Source organism: Struthio camelus, chromosome 27 (assembly GCF_040807025.1).
Source record: "Struthio camelus isolate bStrCam1 chromosome 27, bStrCam1.hap1, whole genome shotgun sequence".
NCBI lineage: Eukaryota > Metazoa > Chordata > Aves > Struthioniformes > Struthionidae > Struthio > Struthio camelus.
In genome coordinates this window covers 5,218,766-5,240,173 of record NC_090968.1, presented here as the reverse complement: position 1 = coordinate 5,240,173, position 21,408 = coordinate 5,218,766, and the positions used below count along the sequence as shown (strand labels likewise).

Here is a 21,408-nt window from a genome sequence, read left to right as displayed (position 1 = left end):
CCCGGGAAGGGCGCGCGGCCGCCGGACCGTGGAATCGGGACCGGGGCCGCCGGAGGAATCGGGGCGCCCGAGCGCGCGCTGCCGACGCCAGGACGCAGCAGAGCAGAGAGACCCGGAGTCGCCCGCTCCTCGCCGCCCCCCCCCCCTTTTTTTTTTTTTTTCTTTAAACTATTATGTTTGAGAAGCGCCGTCTCTCATTTTTCACGATGATTTAATCGCTCGGCGACGAGGGCTGCCTGGCTGGGATACAAGGGAGCTCTGGGCATCGCCCAAAGAAAGGAGGGATGTGCAAAGAGGAAGGTGCATCGGCGGCGGCGACGCTGATTGACAGCGAATGAAACGAAGCGCCCAGATTTCGCCGGCGCGGGGCTTGCAGCCCCGGGACGACGCGGAGAGCTGACGGATCCTTCCCTAGGGTTTTGCCAGCGCCGGCGTTTGCCTCTCATCCTCGTTTAATTCACTGCCGCGAGGCGGCCGCCTTTTCGCGCGCGCGCACTCCAGCCAGAAGAAACGCGGCGAGAGCCGCGGCGCGCTCGGCCCCGTTAGCCCGGGAAGGCTCCCGGGCGGCGCGAGCGGGTGGCGGACGCCGGGTGGCCAAGGCAGGCGTGGGAAAAAACCCCCCCGCTCCAAGGGAAAAGCAGCCGGTCCCGCTCGAAGCCTCGGGAACGGCCCGCGGGAGCGGCGCGCCGTCGGCACGGCACGGCACGGCTCGGCACGCAGCTGCCGCCCCCTCCAGCCTCCTCCCACTCGCCAAATATTTGTTTAATGAGGGAATTCCCGCCGCACGCCCGCGGGCTACGGCTCCGCCGACAGCGGGGCCCGTCCTCGCCGGCACGAAGCGCCCGGCCCCGATCCGCCGCTGCTCTGAGCCGCTAGTTAATTCCTTCCTCCGATTCGTTTCTAAACTGCCTTGCACAGAGATGCTGGGATCAAATGATTAGTTAAGAGACCGGCAGGCGAGGAAAACACGAAAGGAAGGCCCGAGTGCTGTTTAAAGGCGTTAACCCTGCAGATCCCGCGCCGGGAGGAGCGGCGGCGCCCGGGGCCAGGGTGCTGCGGCAGCGCCGCACGCTCCCTCCGCGGGAAAAACGCCCGCCGGCAGGATTGCGCCTGCTGAGGCCGTACGATTTCATCGCCTGCCAGAGGGAGAGGCGACCTGGCACGCGAGTCCGAGCACGGGGCGAGGTGGGGAGAAACGCGTCGATTTGATGAAAGAGGCCTAAAGGGGCGATCGCCGCCGCGGGCGCCCCGGCCAAGCACGGCGCCGCACCGCGCTCGCCCCACCAGCGGCAAAAACAGCGTGCGAGCTTCATCGCCAGAGATAGGGACTTGGCGAGAGGAGAAATCTGGTACCCAAAATAAAGGGAAAAGGCAGGTGCAGAAAATTATTATTTCAATTACAATGAAAATGTATTTTATTAGAAAACACGGAATCGTCCTTGACACTCAGTACCAAGAAAAGCAATATCCAGAATATAATACCCCGTCTCCATGTAGGGGGAATGAGTTATTAAATCAGATGAATGGTTTGCTGCACAGTTAACAGCACCAGTTAAAAGAAAAATAGTTATAAACTTGCTCTTTGCCCCAAGACGCATCCCTCCCCTCCAGCGGGGCTCGCTAATGCACTGCCTTTCTGTGGCTCATAGAAATTCAGGAGGGAAATTTTAATACAAGCAAAAAGGCAAATTTAGAGCGTTTTTTTCCCCCCTTCCCCCACTTAAAAGAAAACATATAAGGAATAAAAATAACCTCGTTGCACACAGTTCGATTGTTGCAAAGTGGTGAGGATGGAAATGAAGGTGCATTCTTATGTATAACAGTGTCTCCATCAGCCCCGTGGCAGGGGCGAATAGCTCAGCACCTCTGTTCTGCATGAATAAATATGTATAAAAACATAACGCCGCAAAGAACTAAAAATCCGATAACTGAGATAGCGTTTGGCAGAGGCTGGGAGCAACACCAGCCACCAGCTTTTCCTATTCTCCAGCGCTTAGGCGAAGAGCCATTGAGATGGCAATGCGCCTTCCTGCCCCCGTCCCGCCGTCGAGCCTTCGGGGGGCTGTTGGCGGCGCCGGGCTCCTCCGGCGCCGGCGGGCCAAGGAGCGGGACGCGGCCGGCGGCGCCGGGCAGAGGCGCTGCCTGGCGTTACACAACCCGGCTCGGGAGATCCTACGTGGGCAGACGTGGGCTTTCCTCCGAATCGGCGGCAGCTCAGCAGAACATGAGCAGCTTACATAAACAGCGCGCGCGGCGTCGCCGGCGCGGGGGAGCGGGAGGCAGGGCCGCTCGGCTCGCTTTTTTCCTTTCCTTTTTTTTTTCTTTCTTTTTTTTTGAAAAAAAAAAAAAATCCCTAAACTGAGCTGCTTCTCCTTGTGGGGGAAAGGCAGGCAGAGAGAGAAATGACTCAAGTGTTTTGTAACTTGTCACATCCGAAGCTGCAATTTGGAGGCAGGAAGGAGCGCTCCAAAATAGGCTTCGCGGCTCCGGCTTGTATAACGGCGCTCCCCCGCCGCCGGCGAGCGGGGGGTTTCGGCAGGAAGAGCCCCCGGAGCCGGGGGGGATTACTCATCCAGGCAAAAGGCTCCCGCGCGGTGGCGAGGCACCGGTGGGAAAAATGCAGCCGGTTTTCCCGCGCCTCCCAGCCCCGCGCAGCTCCCAAACCGCCGAGGCGGCGCGGAGGAAGGAAGGGTTTTTCCACCTATAGGTGCTAGTAGCCTGCCAGCCGGGACCGACATCACGTTAAATCAAGGGGGAGCTGCCCAGCAGCCACAGTCAGAGCCGAGATCGGGCCCTGGTTAAACACGCCTGATTAGAGGGCCCGCAAACGAGGGCGATTTTGGGGAGCGGGAGGGGCCGAAGGAGGCTGCCGCCCGGCGCTTCTGCGAGAGTCGAGGCAGGTCCTCCGGATGGCGGGAGATGCAATAAAAGTGACACTTCTCCTTGGGGCGCATCGATCTGCCATCGACTGTATCGTCGAGGCCGCCTTAAACCCCAGATGGGTTTTGGCACGCGGCTCCCGAGCGGCGGTTTGTGGGGGCCGCGCAGGCTCCCCACGCCAGTGCCTGCTGCTGCACCCGCAGGAAACCCCAAACGCCGCCTGGCAAAGCAATTAGGCTGCTTATTTTAAATAGGTTCATTCGATGCTCCAGCTCGGCCTTGCAGCCTACAACAACAAAAAAAACCCTCTGCTTAGGTGCGACCGACCCGCCTGACCGGCATCGCTGCAGCTTTCGGATTAACGGGTTGCAAGCGAAGCGGTGCCAAGGTGCTTTGCAAAGGCAGGGGCTCGCCAAACAGAGGGAAAACATCCGATTTTCGGCTCTGCGGGCGGTCGCTACCCCGCACGCTCGGGCTCCTGCACGGCCCCGGCGCGCTCCAGCCCCGCGCGCACGCTCCGACAGCAGCGCAAAACCCCGTGATTCAACCCCAGCTATACGTCTGCAGAAGCAACACAATTATCTCTCGGAGTTACGCGTTGATGGATAGAAGTTTTAATTACCAAACCTTTTCATCCTCCCCCACACGCAAAAAGTATGTTTTCTGGCATGTTTATTTAATAATAAAATATGATAAAATTATACGTTAGTGAGAATAAGTGCACGGTGCATGGAAAGCACAAGATGAGACGAAGTCTGTTTTGTCACCGGAGCTGGAAACATTTGCTCCTTTGATCTTTTACACTCAGCGCAAAGTTTCGGCGCTTGCAGAAAGCGAGCGGCCGGCGGGGCCGGAGTAGACCACACGCAGCATGTTGCGGAGGGTTTTAAGTCTAAGAAAGCAAGCTTAAAACAAACAGAAAACAAACAAAATGCAATCGGTAAAAGGATATTTGTTCTCTCCCCTCCCAGTTCAAAGTCCAACAGGTTCCTCTGAGGACTGGGTGCAAACTTTGGCACCAGCATCACGCACGGCCTCAGCTACGAACCTGCCCAGAAAACAGCCGGCTTGGCACCACCTCGGAGGGGATTTCTGCGGCCGGGAAAGCCTCGGAGCGAGGCACCGGCCGCCCCGGGAGCCGGGGTCGGGAGAAGGACCCCCGGCCGCGTGGGACGAACGCAGAGCCGCGCACGCAACCCTGCTCCCTGGCCCTTTCCTCCGAAGCGAGGGAGATTGACAGCCTCCACTCCCGCGCACGTCCCCGGCTCTCGATTCACCCGAAGAGAAGAGCAAGCGCGAGCCAGCTGCCTTAATTGCCATGGACAGGGCTAAAGGGTGCCCCTGTCACCCATCAGTATCGTTTAGGGCTCGGGCAGCGCCCAGCTCCCGGGGGGGGGGGGGGGGGGGAGCGCCCACCCGGCCTCCGCGCTCGCGCCAGCCCCCGTTTCCCGCGGGGCCGTACGGGAACGGCATCCGAGCCCGCCGCTTGCCCGAGCGCAGCCCACGCGCCTCCGCGCCAAAACCGGGGCGCGCAGCCGGGCACGGCGGCCGTCCCGGCGGGACGCAGGTGGCTCGCGCCCCGCTGCGCAGGGACGCGGGGGATTGGGGTTTTCCCCCCCCTTGCGCGCACGCCCTTTGCGTTGCAGCCTGCAAATCTCCAGCAGGAATTTCCCCCCCCCCCCCGCCCTTGGAAATTCACAGCCAACCTGCTAATGAGTCTCTGTGAACCTTGTGCCTTCCTACCTCTAATTTTGCAGCCTGTTGGGATTTGAGCTCTGTGGACAGCCTCACATTTGGTTGCGAATTATAGGCTGAGTGGCTGTTCTCTCCTATTATTGTGCTGTCAATCTCGTATTAGCACATTATAATATGGTACACTGAATGCATCTGTTCTGTATATCACAAGTCCTAATTGTCATTTGTTGAATCACTTTGTCCTATATGATTGTTAAGCAATTATTTCATCCAAAGCAGCTTAAACTTTGATTACTGTATAGCGTTTACGGGGATCAAAGTAAAATCATCAGCTACTTCAAACAGTTTGCAGCCGACACAGGCACCAGCGTCTGTCCTCCATCCGCGCGGATGCCAGTGCAGCAGCAAGGAGGAAAGCAGACGTGACCTATACGTTTTTCCCATCTCTGAAGCCTGTCCCTCTGCCCGCAGGGAAACGCTGTTTGTCCAGGATGGTTACACGTCCAGCAAAAGTGTCGGCAATGAGACAGATGCAAAGTGACGTTTCTGCCAAGACTGCTCACGGAAAGATGCTCTTATCGCATGCGGCACCAGCCATCTCATGGCTCCCCCGGGGCCGGGCGAGGGCCCGCGGAGGAGTAACACCCCGCGCGCCGCTCCGGCCCCTCGGCGGGGAGGACGGGTCCCAAGCGGCGGCCGGGCGCTTCCCGCTGCTCCGCGGGGCTGCAAAGCGGCGGCTCTCCCAGCCTCGCCGGCCCGGCCGGGCAGGACGGGACAGGGCTCCCGCAGCGCGGCAGAGCCCGCGGCACGCAGCTTTCCCCCCGGCTTTGACTGCTCCCAGCCCGCTGCGCTCAGAAGTCGCTGCAAAGCCGGGATCGCCCGGGAGCTGCAGTGGGGATAGCGGGATGCCAAGCGATGCGGGCCGACGGCAGGGGGAAGGAATTTGTCCGTTGTTTTAAGGAGCACAGGCAGGATCGGGAGAGAGATGCTGGTGGCTCCTTAACCCTAGACAGCGCTGCACGCCAGCGAGGATACGCAAATTGTCAAGAACATTCTTAAAAACCATCTTTAACGAGACCCGAGATTAACCTGAGCACCGCTCAGAAACCCTCCTCTTCTGGCCAGCTGCAAATCACTGCACGACACAATTAGAGCACGTCCCAATTAGGAAATCGGGCAGACATTGGTCTCCTCTTGTAAGGGCTAATGAATTTGTTTGTACAAATAATTTTTCAAATGGATGCTCCGGGGCCCCAGGACACAGAGCCCTTTGTAAGGCCGGACGGTCCCCGGAGCGGCCGCAAGCGGAGCAGAGCCGGGGCCGCGTCGGCAGCACAGCCAGCAGCCGGGCTTCGCCGAGGGCTCCGGGCGCGGGAGAGGGTCCCCGCTCCCCAGCCCTCTCCCGGGGGGCTGCAGGAGGCCATTGCCACGGCTCTCAGCCCCAAAAGCCTCTCCAAGGGCCTGAAAACCCCCCCAAAAGCCAGAGCTGCTCATAGCAACGGTCTGCCCGCCCGGCGGCTGCCTCCCCAAGCAGGACCCCGCTAAAAACCTCCGCAGCCCCAACGGCACCGAGGGGCGCGACTCCCCAGCGGGACGAAGCCGCCGAGCCGGGGGGCGGGCTGCGCGGCGTTATCTACCCGGAGAAACCTCTAAGGAAGTCGTCAAACGCTGCGATGGGAACCGAAGGCTGGAAGAGCAGGTAACAGGTAACGCCGTAAACGGCAGCTTAAGAACAGCGCTACGGGCAAATTGCTTTTTAACAAGCAGACAAGTCCTATCAATAGCATCTACCGTATGTTTTTATAAAGTGCAGAAATATGTTTTTAAAAGGCCAGTAAATAAAGTTCCTATTGATTTGATCTCGAGCGTAATCTGTTTTTCTGTCTGCCACCAACAGTGGTAATAAAACAGAATCATGTAATACAGCGTTTCGGCTAATGCGACTATACATCATGGCCGGGACTGCGCGCTCGCCGGCGATCTATCATTTTCTATTGGGATTGCTTAGCTGCAGAATTTATAAACTTGCCCCCAAATTGATGCAATGTCCAATTTTCTTTTCCAATTTATTTTTGGTTGAGCAAAGCAATATTGAGGCGTCTGCAGGACAAGGAGGGAGCGTTTCCCGTCTATCCAGATGTTCCCCACTTAGCTCCAGCGAAGTTAAAGGTTTTCCAACACATCCAGGCTATTAGCTGTTGGTCTTCCCCTGCCTGGCGGCACGTTCGCTATCCCTTCGCCCCCTCCTGAGCAATGCTGCCTAGAGATAGCAGCCAAACCCAACGGCCTTCCTGAACAGCGTTGCACAAAGGAAGTCAAAAGGAGGAGTGCCTCTGGGGAAATTAAAGTCATGTTTGATCAAGGGTCTTTGGGAACACCTGGGAACCCTCTTTCCCTTGGCAGGGCACTTACTCGGCCAGAAACGCACGTTCAGACCAGCGCTGGCATTGAGGACGGCGTCAAGGGACAACTGAATTTGCCGGCTGCGAGCAGAGACCTTAACCGCACACGGCCTCTGCCAGACCCGTTGCAGCTGCCTGGCGCAAGGATGGGAAATATTCCCTCCCCTCCCCCAGAGCAGAAAACTGATAAATATTTCCAAAGATTAAAAACAAACACTCCGCATTTGGCTTGTTTTTTGTGGTTGTTTTTCTTGAGGAGACAAAGTGTTCCACAGAAAGCAGACACTTCCTACACAAGTGTTCGTACTCAAAACCCTAGTTTTCTGCCACTGATTTTGACAGAAAGTGCTTAGCTAGCCCTTTACGCAGTCCATTGCTCACCGCTTCCTCCAAGAGATCCCAAAGCATCAGCAGGGAAGTTGAGGCTGAGCCGCGGCACACGGAAGCGCGGAGCGAGGCACGGCCCCTTCCCGCGCCGGCGGCGATCCCCGCGGCGGACGGGGCAGCGTGCCACCGGCCGCACAGCCCCGAGCCGGCTCAGGCACCTCGCCTGCGGGCGGTCCTAGTCGGGCAATTCCCCCCCCAAACACCTCCAACTTTGGAAAGCATCTTACCCGGCTCAGGAGTTAAAAGCGATGAATAAGCTATATGCCTATAGGGAAAACCGGAGGGGGCAATTCAGAGTCAGCTCACAACCGACGCGAGGCTGCCCAGCCTCTCGTGGGAAAACAAACGCTGGTTTTCCCACCGCGAGGCTGGGGGCAGAGGCGACCCGCGGCGGCGTTCCCGCGGCTTTGAGGCCGCCCGGACGGACGCCACAAGAGAAGGCCAGAAAATAAAACCGAGCCAAGGGAAGAAGCTGGGCCGGTGTCCTCAGATGCCACCTGCGCAGCGCGATGCGCTGAAGTCTGTCTCCGCGGGAAACGATGCCAAATTCGCCACCTGTGTCAGTGGCCAGCTATGAGCACGGCGGGAGCCGTCGCTCCCGGGCTCCCCAGAGGCTCGTCCCGCTCGCCAGCACCACCACAGCTGGCCGCTCATTCAGCCCCCCCAAATAAACCTACGCGCACATAACCAGCCCCAACTGCACATCTCTGCGCCAAGCCGGAGCAGGTTCACCAGCCTGCTCTCGTTTTCAAGTTCCCAAAACGCAGAGAGCCCAGTCGCCTCCCCGGGGCGGCCGAGCGAGGATGGGGCCTCACCGACTCCCCAGGCGAGGCGGCACGCTCTCCCCGGCAGAGCGGCGGTCTGCAAGCCAGGATGCCAGGATGCCAGTTTGCCGGCTGCGCTGCCGCAGGCCAGCTGCTTCGCTTCCGCGCCTTGGGAAAAAACAAAAAGGAAAGAAAAGGGAAGTTACTGCCTACAGCTGAGTTTTCAGCTACTGATGGAAAGCAATGCTCAAGTGATAGATGGTTTTATCTATGACATCCTTTGCCAAGGAGTTTTTTTTGGTGGTGGTTTTAAAAACAACAAAACAGGCATCTTTAAGCAAAAGTTATACTTCAAGACATGTGATCCACAGGGTGAAGAGACTTTCTAGACGGCAACGAGGCAGCCAGAAAACACGATTCCTAACACTTCAGGGTAAAGCCAAGATGAGCAAGAGGCGAGGCAGGTTTCTCCGGTACCCGTTACGGCCAGAGCAGCGGCCGCGGCCACGCTCGGAGCCAAGGAAGGTCCCTGGGCTGGCGGTGTCTCACCAGCAGCGCAGGCGAGGACTCCCTGCAAGCTGGGGACGCGCAACTGGGTCTCATCCCCAAGGCAAAGGCACCCACCGATACTGCACCGTGGGCTTTTTCCTCCTTTGCCTGCCCAGGGCGCCGGGCAGCCCTGGCCCCTCTGCTGCAAAGCCCAGTGCTCCCAGTTCCTCCGGTCCCGGCATCGCTGGGCTAGTGAAGTTCAATGGTGCCATCTCGTGGCACTGCACAAACACAGCCAACCGCACGGCGCCCGGCGGAGACGCCAAGGCATCAGCTCCCCTTTTCGCACCCCGCGCCGCAGGCGAGCGCTTGGCCGGGCCCTTGTTCCTGCACTGGCCCTGCCGCTTCGACGGTCACTTTGCATGGGTTGAAGTGGCAGCACTGAGGTTTCCCCGTCGAGACCTCCCTGTGCCACGGCCAGGAAGGGTTTGTTTGCACGTGCAACCATCACTCAGCGCCTGGTGGCAAACGGGAGAGTGTGCAACGGCCTCTGCAAAGCGCCCCGGGAAGGGCTGGGCGATGCTGCTGGTTACCTGCAGGCTCCGGTGCCGGCCAAATGCCTCCCCCCATCCCCGGCAGCAGGAGCGCCGAGCTAAGCACGTTTGCCCGCAGTATCATCACCCCGCGGGACAGCTACTAATAACTCTTCTTCTAGCTGCTGAGATCATGCAATCTCAGCTCTCCCACTTCCTTGGGGGAAGGAAACAAAAAACAAACAAAAAAGAAAACCCTTCTTCTGCCATCTTCCAACAGTAATAATCATACACAGGGTGTTGCCTCCACAGCCTGGGCCTGGCACTTTCTCTGCTGGGGACACACAGTCTGCAGCGACTAAAGCGCTATGGTCTGAGCTCGCCCTGGGCGAACGCCTTGGAGCTCACCAGCACGCAGGAGATTCCTCGAGTCCAGGCTGACATTGGCGCTTGCGCCAGCGTAAATGCCCCCAGGTTTGCTCAAAGCAGCGACGGGAGCAGGACACAAGTGGAGGAGCCAGTCTGCCCAGGGTCGGGTGGGCAGCAGCGAGCACTGCTTGCACAGGGTGACACAAAGCCAGGCAGGACCTGCCACCCCGGCACATGCAGGATGCACACCTCTTCCATGCAGCCCCCGAGAAGGCAAAGATTAGACAGGGAGCGCGACTTTGTGCTAGTCACCAGGTGCATACAGCTACCAGAAGTCTGCAGTCACCCCCTCCCCATTGCATTAACCCCCCCCCCCACTGTCACGTGCATTTTACATTGTCTCCTCAGCCTGATACTGCATCCACTTCATTAGCCAGGGTTTTACCAGGTAGACACAAGTCACACGGATGATGGGAGACACCAGCAAGTAATGCAAATGCAAGTCAAAGCATGCATGTGCATGCCTGTGTTAAGCTTTACAAGAGACTACAAAACCACCCAAACTCTGTTAGCATGTTTTCTGATACAGTTTTATAAAATAGCATAAAGAGCCGGCTCACTGCTTAGCATAAACCAAAATCCTGAAGCACTGGGAAAGCAGGCAGAGAAAAAAATATTCAAGAGTCACTCTGATTTCAGGCAAAAGCAGGATGCAGCAGTAAGATGAGTGTAACCACAGTGCCACGGGGCTTTCCCGGCAGTGCAAACAGCCACGGAGCAGCGGCGCAAAACCACACACGCCAAAGCAAACCGCGTCCACACGCCGCGCCAGCGGCCGGAGGCCAGGTGCGGGAGCCGCCGACACCGCCGCGCGCTAGCCACTGGGTGTCTCTGCCCGGCGCCGGTTTCCAGCACGCATCTCCGTGATGCTTTTCCAGCGAGCGGCTCGCGAGGCGGGTTCGGTTGCATCCGCAGCACGGCGCGGCCTTACCTTGTCAGCCTGCGGGTACCGGACCTTCGGGCTGCTCCACTCCCGGCTGAGGCGGTGCCTGTACTGGCGGCATGCGGGGATGTAGGTGCAGCCCACGTCGCCCAGCTCAGGGTAGACCACTTCCAAATCCCCTCTGGAAAGACAGGGAAAGAGTGGATGCCCTCTTCCCGCTTGCGATACCAAAGCGGGGTCGAGCATCCTAGGCGCTGGGGGTCCTGGCCAGCGGTTAGGGGTCGGGTAGCTCCCCGGCTCAGACTCCCGCATGGAGCATTTTCTCCTTCTGTGTGATCCAACATAAGGGAGCAACTCATGAGTTATGGGAGGAAACTGCGGCCAGGAAGAAACCTTCCAGCAGCCAGCAAAGCTAAGTCTCTGCTTGTCTTAGAGGCTTATTTTAAGTTATTTGCATTCAGAGAGCATTTTGGTTAACTAAAGTAGCAGAAAGGATATTTTAAATGCAGAAGCTCCTACTAATACTGCACATTAAGGAAACCCCCCCCCCACCCCCAAAGCAAGCAGCACGTGCTTGCAGCCTTTCTCTTGCCCTGGCCTCCTGGCTGTTCCCCTCCATCTAGCAGCCCACCAAAGCCTACAAAAGCTTAAACCAGGGACCTTCAGCATTTGATAAAAGGGTGCATTTGCTGGCTGCTCGCTGCGGCAGCTTTTCGGCCTGCAATGGAGCAGCAGCATCAAGCCCGGGAGCAAGGGCTGCCCGTTTTGCAGTGCTGGGAAAACGGCCTCCCCGTGTCTCCTCCTCTCCCCGTGCCCTTGCTTCATAGAGCAAGGTCTCCTTTCTGCTGCCGTCCCACGTGTCGAGCTTTGGGATCCGTGGAACGTCCTGTTCTAGCACTGCCTTTCCCCAAAACTAGCCTCCTTCTGCTGAAGTTTGCTGCGGGAAACATTTGTTATCTCCATCAGCTTGGACTGTGCAAGGCCTTTTATCAGACGCTGCAACACGGACCAGAGACTGCAGGATCCCAGCTTGCATAAAGCCGGGCAGCACCGCGGGCACCGCTTTACCGGGCTCCTTTGCTGCTTCCCAGCAAAAGGGGGAAGCCATCGGCGTTTACAGCCCCGGCAGAGGGGATATGGGAATTAGCTGTCCCAGGAGCTGGCGCGCCAGGCTCACGAGGGCAGCCCGAGACTGGGCGAGCCTTACCCCGTTGCACGCGCTGGGGCTTGCACCAGGCGTTTCTGCAAGGCCCCGGTGTAGCATAGAAAGGAAAGTGGGAGCCGCTCACCTGCAGAACTTGTTGTCCAGGCTGCTCAACAGCTCGAAGAAGCAGGTCTGGGGGTGCCCGTCCCCCCACAGCGTCTCCTTGGCCCAGACGAGGGTGCCGAGCAAGGCAGCGGCCAGCAGCGCGACGCCCAGCAGCTTCATCCCGCCCTGCCGGAGACCACGCGACAGGGTCAGTCCTGCCTGGGCAGCAGGACCGCGCGCTCCCCCCGCCTCCCGCAGCCCCTCCGGGGGACCCCTCCCTGCACATCGGTTTCTGCTTCGGCCCGTCCCACAGCGCGGATCCCAGTTACGCCTTTGTGACCGATGCCGCAGAGCGCTCGGAGCCCGGCGGGGACGGGCAGAGCCCTCGCCTCCCCGCGACGGCCCTCCTGCTCTTCCCAAGGGGCTGTAACGCGATGGAAAAGACGGAAAGGCTGCACCGAGCTCGATCACAGTCCACCAGCCAGCGACACCAGGGTCCCGCCAGCACGGCCCCAGCCCTCGGCCAGGAGGGCAGCGCAGGGATTTAGAGCATCTGCACCAGAGTGACTGGAAGCCAGTCGGTGCCCTGCAGAGCCGGGTGCTGCGAGGCACCTACCCGGCGGGAGCCCAGCGCCGGGAGCCGCTTCCACGTTGCCACGGAGATGGTTTCCCGGAGGGAGAAAGGGGCTGGAACCGGGAGCCGGGGCGCGGGAACCGAGGTGCGGCCGGGGGAAAGGGCAGCTCCCGTCCCCGGGCTCCTGCCCAGCCAGCCCTGCGATAACCCTTTCCAAGTCACCCACCCGCTCTGGGTCCCCGCCTGGCTCCAATGTTACACGCGCTGACAACTTCCCAGCTCACTAGAAAGGATGCGGCCCCAAACATTCATTTGGGCTGGGCAAGGAAGACGACAGGCTAATCAGTTCTCGATGAGGCATACACAAAAAAAAGAAAAAAAAAAAAGAAAACACACATGCTGTCAGTTGGGAATCAGTACTACAACACATACTGTATCATTATATAATGAAGCACCGGCACGCAGAGCGAACACGAGTAAGTACTAGCAGCACTGTCATTGCAGTGAGAAAAAAGGCATCAGGCTTAACTAATTAGAAACATTAATGTAATGGGAATTATCTTGAGGCTTAGGGGCTAATGGGCTCCCTGTTCCCATGCTCCGAGATGGACAAACCCCATAATTAGAGCCCTGATCCTGCAAACACTAACTCGCGTGAGTAACTCCCTTCCCATCGGAGCCGAGGGCACCGGCCTGCATGACTCAGGATCGCCGAAACGGGCTTCGCCCGCTGTTGTGGTCGGGGCTAGATCCCGGCATGGCATCCCTGGGCATCACAGCTGGGTTTTTAGGGAAGCAGGACTTCCTCTGGAAACGTGACAGCCCAGCCAAACCCGGCAGGAGGGAAGGCGGCTGGGGCAGAGCTCCTCTCCGGCTTTGCTGGGACAGATGCCAGGTGCAGAGATGGGCAAACAAATCTTTCTCCCCAAGCAACTCATGCCACAGTAAGCTGATGCAATCAGATTTTGCCCTTTCTTTAAGCATCAGGAGGACACGTTTGGCACGAGGGCTTGCACTGCCGCAGCCCTGGCGGCTCGGGTACCGGGGACGGGGCGCGGGGCAGCGGCAGCATCGGTACCGCGCTGCACGCCCATGGACCTCTCCTCCAGAAGCAGGGCTGCGTTAGCCACCCCAGGACGACCCGTTCCCATCTATGCAGGATGGGAATCGCCTCCCCTCGCAGCACGCAAACCCACAGGTAGCTCCCGCGTTGCGGCAGAAGCCAGGGACACAACGAGGCCTGTGAACGGGCCAACCAGGGGATCTTTAAGTCTGAAGAGCAGAGCGAAGCCCTTCAAGCAGAGGCAATGTCAGCCGCTTCCACCAGGAGACCTCGGGAGAGGATCGTTATGAAACAGCACCAGAGCGAGAGGGTCTGGTGCCAGGCCAGGTACAGCCAGCGCCTCCCCGGGGACACGCGGGAAGGAAAAACCCCGTGGGAGCGACGCTCTCCTGCGTAAGACGAGCTGCGGCTTTCTCCTTGAAAGCTATTTGCAGAGTAATTACAAAGATCCTGTTACTCCTCCTCAGAAGGGGAGTCGCAGAGACGGTGAGAAGCCCGTGCCCACCCGCAGAGCGAGCCGGAGCCTTCCCCTCCGGCAGCCCGGCACTTTGCATGGAGCAGCCTCCTCTCCGGAAAACCATCTTCCCATGCAAAACCAAAGAGCTGTCAGTGTCACGCCGGACACCGAGCGCGAGCTCACCGCTGCCGCCCCAGGCGTATCTGCACCTCGTCCTTCCTGACGAAGCAGTCAGGGCCGAGGAATCCCCTCTCCCAGCCCGCAGCGCGTTGCTAGGGCTGCGCGGCTCGCAAGCAGAGCTGGGGGAAATATTTTGATCGAGGATTTCTCCTCGCTCAAGAGAGAGCCCTTCCCCTCCGCTTACAGACAAGTGGATGGTTCTCAGGCTTATCTTTTTTTGCAAAGCCATTATTAAGAGCACCACCACAAAACCCCTCCTGTTTCTCAGAAAGGGGAAGAGCTTAGTAAAACTATGTGCAAAACATTTCTCACCACAGAGCAAACCCAGCCTTTTCCTTCTAGTGGCACTGCTGGCAAGGAGACGGATAGGAAAAGTCAACTCTTTCTGTGGTTACGTTTCAAAGAGGAGGGTTACAGCGATGGTGACAGCAAGGGCGGAAATCCCCAGCGCTCCCCAAGACACTGGGCTCGGTGCAGACCGCAAGAAGGATTTTTTTTGTTTTTGCGGTAGCTCCTCGTCCCCAGCTTTTTGCAGCACATCAATGGCAGGGCAGGTCACGAGACCTCGCAGAGACAAACAGCGGGGCAGCAGCGAGCGCGCACACGTGCTTGCCTTGCCGGGCAGGCAAACAGGATGCCGCGGCGCCACAGTCGCACACCGCAACCCTGCAGGGCGGGCGCTGCTTCCTCGAGGGGACCGGCCACGCTCCGAGGCCCCGGTGCCGGCACGAAGGGGTGCTCCAAAGTGCCAGAACCGGAGGATTTTACCAGCGATCGCACCTCTGCGGCTCGGGCTGTGACCAGGCTCCTGGGACAGCAGGGGAGCCTTTGGCTCAGCTGAACTCACTCATGCACAGTGACTTCCAGCAAGAGCTAATATTTGGGAAGACAAAGCTTTTAAGGGAGCTGCCCTCCCCCCAAGGCATCAGGTCCAGCTGGCAGGTTTGGCATGGGTGTGTTTAACCCTTTGAAAGGGGCAGTGATTTGAAGCCCAGAGAAGGGGGTGCTGCCTGCTCCCTGCGCCTGCAGCAATCTCCCCATCAGTTCAGTCCAGGATGAGCAGATGACAAATGTTAACGTATTTTCAGCATGCCAAGTCAGATTTGTCTTCTAAGCCTTTCGCACCCAGCAAAGCGAAGATATGGGCAAAGAAACCTCTGTTTTCTATTACTATTGGAGATGAAAGGGGTCTTATTAAGAAGGAAGCTACCTTAAAGGGAGGAAGGGAGAGTGCTGCGGCTTGCTTTAAAAACCGCAGCAGGGCACACAGGAAAGCTGAAGTACTGCACGCAGAGCGGAGTCGAACGCATCGGCCGAGCGGCAGGACCACGAGACGCGCGCTTCCCGAGGAAGGGGGAAGGCAGCTTCCCAAAGCCCTTGCCAAGCCCCGCGAGGCCGAGCCGTTATCCGGGTCCCACGGTACGCGCCGGGGCGCAGCGAGCGCCAGGACACAGCTGTTCAACTCCACCGCAGAACTGGTGCCAAAAAATCAGAGCAGACCAAGGAACCGCAGAGATGTTGACTTAATCTGGCCAGTTTTGAAAGATAGCGCATGCACGTGAAAGCTCCCCCCCAACCCGTTACCCTTTGTTTACTTAAGGTTGGGGCTTCATTAAGGCCAAACAACCGCTTCCAAATCAGAATTTCACCATAATCTGTTTGTAAAAGACTGGCTTTTCGTTCTGAAGTGGCCAAAGACACATTGTTTGTGAGCTTTGGAACTTCCCACCCCAACTCAGGCGGCTTCCTGTTGATGTTAGTTTAAGATTAACCAGTTCTGTTTAAAATCCACCATAAGGTTTCTTCTCTGACTTCACCCAGCAACAAATAGGTGTGTACAGAACCTATTTTATTCCATGGAATATAAATCTACCTCCATTAAATTATTAAGTAACCTCAGTGCTCACAAAAGGTTAATTGCCTGTGGGTGGAAAGTAGTGGTGTGCTTGAATTTCTCTGGCCCTGTGACACAGGAAGCCCAGCACAGTGTTTTTTTCCCTTCCAGTGTTTTATGCTGCAGGGAAGTTGCATATCTCACCACAAAAGTTCATTAGAAACTTTATACCCTGCTTGCTGCAGAGATGAGGAAGACTATTGTTTTGCTCCCACACTCACGAGCATGAAGGCTTTTTGCACTGCACAATGAGCAAAGCTGTTTCTGGGCAATAACATGCTCCTCCTGCTGCTACCAGCTGTGCAACTCCCCAAAAAGTTTGCGCAGTCCAAGCACTGCACAAAGACCTGAGCTCCTTTCAAGGTCTTGCATCAGTTTTGTCCGCTTTGGGCACCTCTCTACCTCACTTCCCCCATGTAGGTCACTGATAACGCTTGTCTCTTGTCCCAGGTGGTTTTGAGGGCTGCAAAGCACCCAAGAAATTCATACGAATTCCTGCAGTCCCGTTCTGCGTAACGACTGAGGAAAGCGTTTGTGCTATCGATCCCCATAGGCGCAACCGCAGGGAGCGCAGGACTTGGCAGAGCCACGGCCAGGGGAATTCCCTTAGCCTTGGGGCCGCAGGAAGCCCAGCTTTCTGATGGCTTTTACATGGCAACTGGCAAAGGAAACAAAAAACCACATCCTGCCTCCCCGCTCACGCTGCTGCGCCTCCAGCCGTAACCTCACCGCGTGGCTCTGAGCTCCCCCACTCGCTGGCTATTCCCCAGTTTCCCTCCTTGCATGGCTCACAATTCCACTTCCAACTTCAAGTGCTATTTAGCATGGACCACAAGCTCATCTTCATCTTGAGCAAGCCAACCCACAGGACAAGAGTGCTTTGAATTAAAAGCATTTGGCCATAAATCCACACTAACTGGCAAGGCTAGCACTCCTCAGGCAATTTTAAGGCTCTGGGAAGAGTTAGACAGACGAAGGAGGCACAACTGCGCTGTTTGGCTTGGGAGCTGCCTGGCTTTCCTGGATGGACCTGTCTGCTGCCACACAAGGTCCAGGGGTTATCGCAGAGTTGGGTTGTCACTGCTGTGAGAGCCACTACAGAAATCAAAAATAGCCCTTGGCCAAGAGTTGAAGTTCAGTGTTTGCAAAATCTAGACCTCAAAGTGTGTTATCAAGAGCTTAGTTTTGTACCAATCGGCACTTTCAATGCCCCATTGATAAGGAGTCTTCTCCTCTGAAGAGTCAGAAGAGAGGCACATTAAAAAGCGCTTCAGTTACAGAACAGGAGTATTTGATAGCACCAGAAAGCATCTCGCTAACAGAAATGAGGTCAGCTAGTCCCTATCCAGAGGCAGCATGAGCCCTTTCATGTTTTACTGCAATAAGATGAAGCTGAACCTGCTCAGGGGGAGCCAGATTATACTGCTAGCTCCAACGCAAGTGCAGAGAGTTCATTAGCTGAACCTATATTTGGGTCTTTGCAACGTTTGTCAGCTGCTTAGGCAAGATGCAGAGCAATCTGCTCACATACATCCCCCAAAAAACCCAAGCACCCCCTAAACAGACACCTATGAGGCTGGATCACCCTCCGCATAAAGCACTTACTGACAGGGGCTGCCAGGGCAGCGCTTGGTGCGTGCCTGCGAAATGCCGTGGGCAGCTCCTGCGGAGCAGATCCGCGGCAGGAGCAGGCAGCCAGCCTCGGAGATTAACAGAAAGGATTTCTGTTTTCCTTTTTTTACCAGCCAAAGCCTGAAGCCTGAACTCTCACTGCTGTCTGCCCCATTTTCCAGCAGGCAGCTGGGTTCGGTCTCGCTGGATTAAGTGCGGCCACGAACAGCAGCAAAGTCCCAAACGACCACAGGGGAAGGTACGGCCAGAGCCACTAAAGGGGTTTTTGAGCTCTGGCACCCGTCTCCTCCTCCAATCCCTCTGCACTGCCCTCTAAACCTGCCGCCAGAGCAAACGGAGCAGGAGTCGTCATAAGACCACGGAGGGGACAGATGATGCTTTTAGCTCTTTGAAGTTGCTAAGGCTTTGCCAGGCTTCAGGAAGGCTCCTGCCTCTGATCCCGTCAGGATTTAAGCTCCAGATGCCAGCAAGCAAGCCCGGTGCCCAGCTGCTGGAGGCGAGGCAGGGAGGCGTTATCAGCAGCCAGCACTCGGGGAGCTCAGGCACGTCACCCTGGGGAGACGCTGGCTCCAGCGGCCCCCTGCAGCCGGCAGGCTCGGGCGATGCAGCGCAGCCCGAGCGCCAGCCTGCAGCCCCGGGCGCTGCTTCACGGCAGAGAGGCCGCTGGGCACGGTGCCTTTCCCAGGCCCCTCTCCCATAGCCGGGCATCACGCCCAGCAATACAGGAGCCCTCAGGAGGAGGAGGAATATTCAATATTTGCAAGGCAGTAAACACATAGCTGGGTGCAGTCCCCGACGCTGGCAGCAGCCCACAGAGCCGCCCCTGCGTTGCATCGCGGTGCACGGAGAGCGCTCCCGCGAGCCTATCCCCTTTGCAAAGCTGCAGCACCGCTTGGTAGCGCAGTACAAGCGAGGAGCGTGTTTTACCCCCAGGCAGCACTTAACGCAACCCTGAGCCCAGCCCAGCTCCTTCGGCACCAGCGCTTGTCTTCGCACGAGACAAGCCAGCTCCCTCGCTACGGTTTTGCACGCAAGCAGCGCTGCCGCCAGCCCCGCACCCCGGCGCAGCACGCGGCCGCTCGCCCCATCCACAAACTCCTCTCCGGGAGCTGGCCGGCACGTTTTGGGGAGGGCGACACGACCGCTCCAGCACGCACAGCGGGTCCCGGAGCGAGGCTTACGGGAGGTGACCTTGGAGTCGGGAGCGGCGCCGGGTCCCTCGGCGGCCGTTACGTAAAGGCACCTGCCGGAGCCCCCGGCCGCGGCAGGCGCCTTGTGACTGCTCCCGCCGGGGGACGGTCTTCTATTTTGGGAATAATGTTTTCATTCGACCTATATTAAGAGCGTTCGTTTTGCAGTCACAAGGCAGGCGCAGAGCCGCGCAGGAGCCCCGCTCCCCCCGGCGCCAGCAGCTCTGCAGCTTGGCGCAGCTTTCGGATGGCAGCGGCGCTGGCGAGCGCGCAGCTGAGCCGAGCCGAGCCGCCTGCCAAGGCGCTACCCAGCCACTTCCACACTCGCTCGGGCACGAGGGGGCCAGCTCCTCCTTCCCGGGCAGGCTTAAACGCTGCAGGCATTAAGGATCCTTCCCGGGGCCCAGAGGCAGGGAAAGGCGCTTGGCATCGCTCGTTAGAGCGGCGCAACGGCCCCGGCTGCTGCCCCGAGACACGACGGTGGCGCTGAGATGACAGCAAAGGGGTACTGAGATTACAGCCGGTTAGTGACCGCTGCCGAGAAGGAAGGGAGGAGGGAAAAACACCTCCACACACACATACACCCATTACTGGTCCCTGACATGTCCCCAGGCAGGGCTGGATGCCACCGTGGGAAAGCCCTGAGGCTGCCAGGTGATGAGGAGGAGCTGGGGGGTGAGGAAGGCCACATCCTCGCGCTGACTCAGGCAAGGCTGAGCCCAGCCACATGCCTGGCCCTGCCAGGGCTCGGGGGGCCACCGCAACCCCTGCTCCCCACCAGAGCAGGGCAGGGAGCAAACAGGAATTTAGGCTGGCTGAGTGGGGACATCTGAACAGCGCCGTATCAGATTCAGCCCTGGTGTTAGAGCCTGCAGATGGGGCGGGGGGGAGGCAAGACAGATAAGCTGGCCCAAACCTGGAGCGTAGATGCACTTGCACCAGATTAGGTGCTCTGGTAATTGAGGCAATGGTTAAACTGGCTTAGCCCTTCCTTAAATGGGTTTAACTGGTGTGCAGCAGGGGGTCATACAGGTTTAATGAGCTCAGGGAGTCCTGGGAAGCCCCCACCAGGGCACTCCAGACCTCCCCAGAGCCAGTCGGGGGCATCCATCCTGGGCTGCTCAGCCTGGCCTCACCAGCAGCACGTGGGTCCCCAGCACCCAAAGACCCCAGCACCCCTTCCCCCTCGGCACAGGGCCCTGACAGCTCTTTGCAAGCTGCATCACAGGCTGAGCCTGGACCCCTGGCACCCACCACCCTCCTTGCCCAGGGCCTGCAGTTACCCCCACAGCATGGACCAGGCACACAGCACCCTCAGCCCTGCAGCGAGACCCCAGGAAGCCAGCTGCAAAACAAGAGGGGGCAGCTTGCATTAGCAAGGACCAGCCCCCAGCCAGGCAGCCCCTTGCCGCTGGGTCAGGAGCTAGCGGTGCAGCACAGAGCCCAGCATTTTGCAGGTTGCTCAGAGATGCACAGAGCTGGCAGCCACCAGCCAACATCGCTCTGGGCAGGGAGCGGCCTCCCTTGCACCCTGACCCAGCAAAACAGGGTCCTTCTCTGCACACACCACAGAGCCAAGCTGAAACCTCCCATCGCTCCCCTTTCCTGCTTAGCTCCACTGGGGCCTGAGCAAAGCACGCTGCCACCCGTGGGAACATACCGCACTCATGACTAAGCACCAGCCACACACACCAGCACAGAGGCACAACAGCATCCCAATTAGGAGGTGAGGCAACAGCTGCACTAGCAGAAAACACCATGCATGCGATGAGCAGCACGTGCCTCCTTGGTGCCTGTAAAAGCAGTACCTGCATGCAGCACTCCTCCACATAAAGCACTTCAGTCCCCTCCAGCAAAGCAGCCCAAACCACACTGGCCCAGGCCCCTGGGGCCACCGCCTGTCTCCTATTAATCCCACGGCCGCCCGCTCCTCCTTAGCCCATTAGCACCCTCCTTTCCCACTGACTCACCGCAGGCCCACGGAGTCATCTCCTCTCCTTCGCCGAGGCCCGCCGTCGTTTCCCCGGCCGGCGGTTCCCATTGACTCACCCCGGCTCCTCGGGGTCCTCCTCCCCTTTCCATTCCCCGCCGGCTGGTCACCTCCATCCCTCCCGGCCCTCGCTCCTCCTCTGCGCCCGGCTCGCCTGGCAGGTAACGCGGGAGCCGCAGGAGCAGCCCCTTGAGGGGTGGGCAGGCCTCCAAACCGTGCCGCCAGGCTTTGGCAGGAGGGCCGCTGTCAAGCCCAGAGGCTGCGGTGAGAGTCGCTCCTTTTGGAGTAAAGCTTTCCACTTTGTTTCTTATCCTGGGTGGTCCCTTCTGCTGCGGTTTCTTCCACAAGCTGCAGGAGAAATAGCATTTATGTGCAGAATTTAAATCTTACTGAACGGCTTTAACATATACTTTCACACTTCCTTTCCATCCAACTATCCATGTGCGCTTTCTCCAGCTGTAAAATGGGAATTATTCAAGAGTGTTTAAAGATCTACTAATAAAATGAGTCTAAAAGAGGTGGCATCGTTGCAGAAGCGTAGCGCAATGCGTTTTGCGTCCCCCCGCTCCGCTTTTTGCCCCCGCGGGCCGGGGAGCGGAGGGCGCAGGCCCGGGGAGCGCGCCGCCGGCACGCGCACAGCCCGGCTCGGTTGCTCCGAGTGGAAAATTCCTTTCTGCTGAGTCCGGATTGTGGTTCAACAGGTTTTAGTCCCGGCCC

The 21,408-nt window shown here is 58.3% G+C and overlaps 1 protein-coding gene across 26 annotated transcripts in view; it reads right to left on the bottom strand.

Moving 5' to 3' along the window:
* The window catches only part of PEBP4 (phosphatidylethanolamine binding protein 4), an 82,585-nt gene that overhangs the window by 56,830 nt on the left and 4,347 nt on the right, over positions 1-21,408 (bottom strand). For 2 of the 26 annotated variants that reach the window (XM_068920573.1, XM_068920583.1), the window contains exons 1-3: positions 18,693-18,932; positions 11,752-11,897; positions 10,511-10,643 (exon numbers count right to left, since the gene is read on the bottom strand). In XM_068920573.1, the coding sequence (XP_068776674.1) occupies positions 10,511-10,643; positions 11,752-11,891 (273 nt within the window). In that variant the 5' untranslated portion in view covers positions 11,892-11,897; positions 18,693-18,932. Of the gene's footprint in view, positions 1-10,510; positions 10,644-11,751; positions 11,898-12,169; positions 12,256-12,511; positions 13,425-13,988; positions 14,204-14,297; positions 14,519-15,195; positions 15,561-18,692; positions 18,933-20,671; positions 21,354-21,408 lie in introns of those variants that run through there. The other 24 variants (XM_068920596.1, XM_068920576.1, XM_068920579.1 and 21 more) reach the window with 23 other exon arrangements.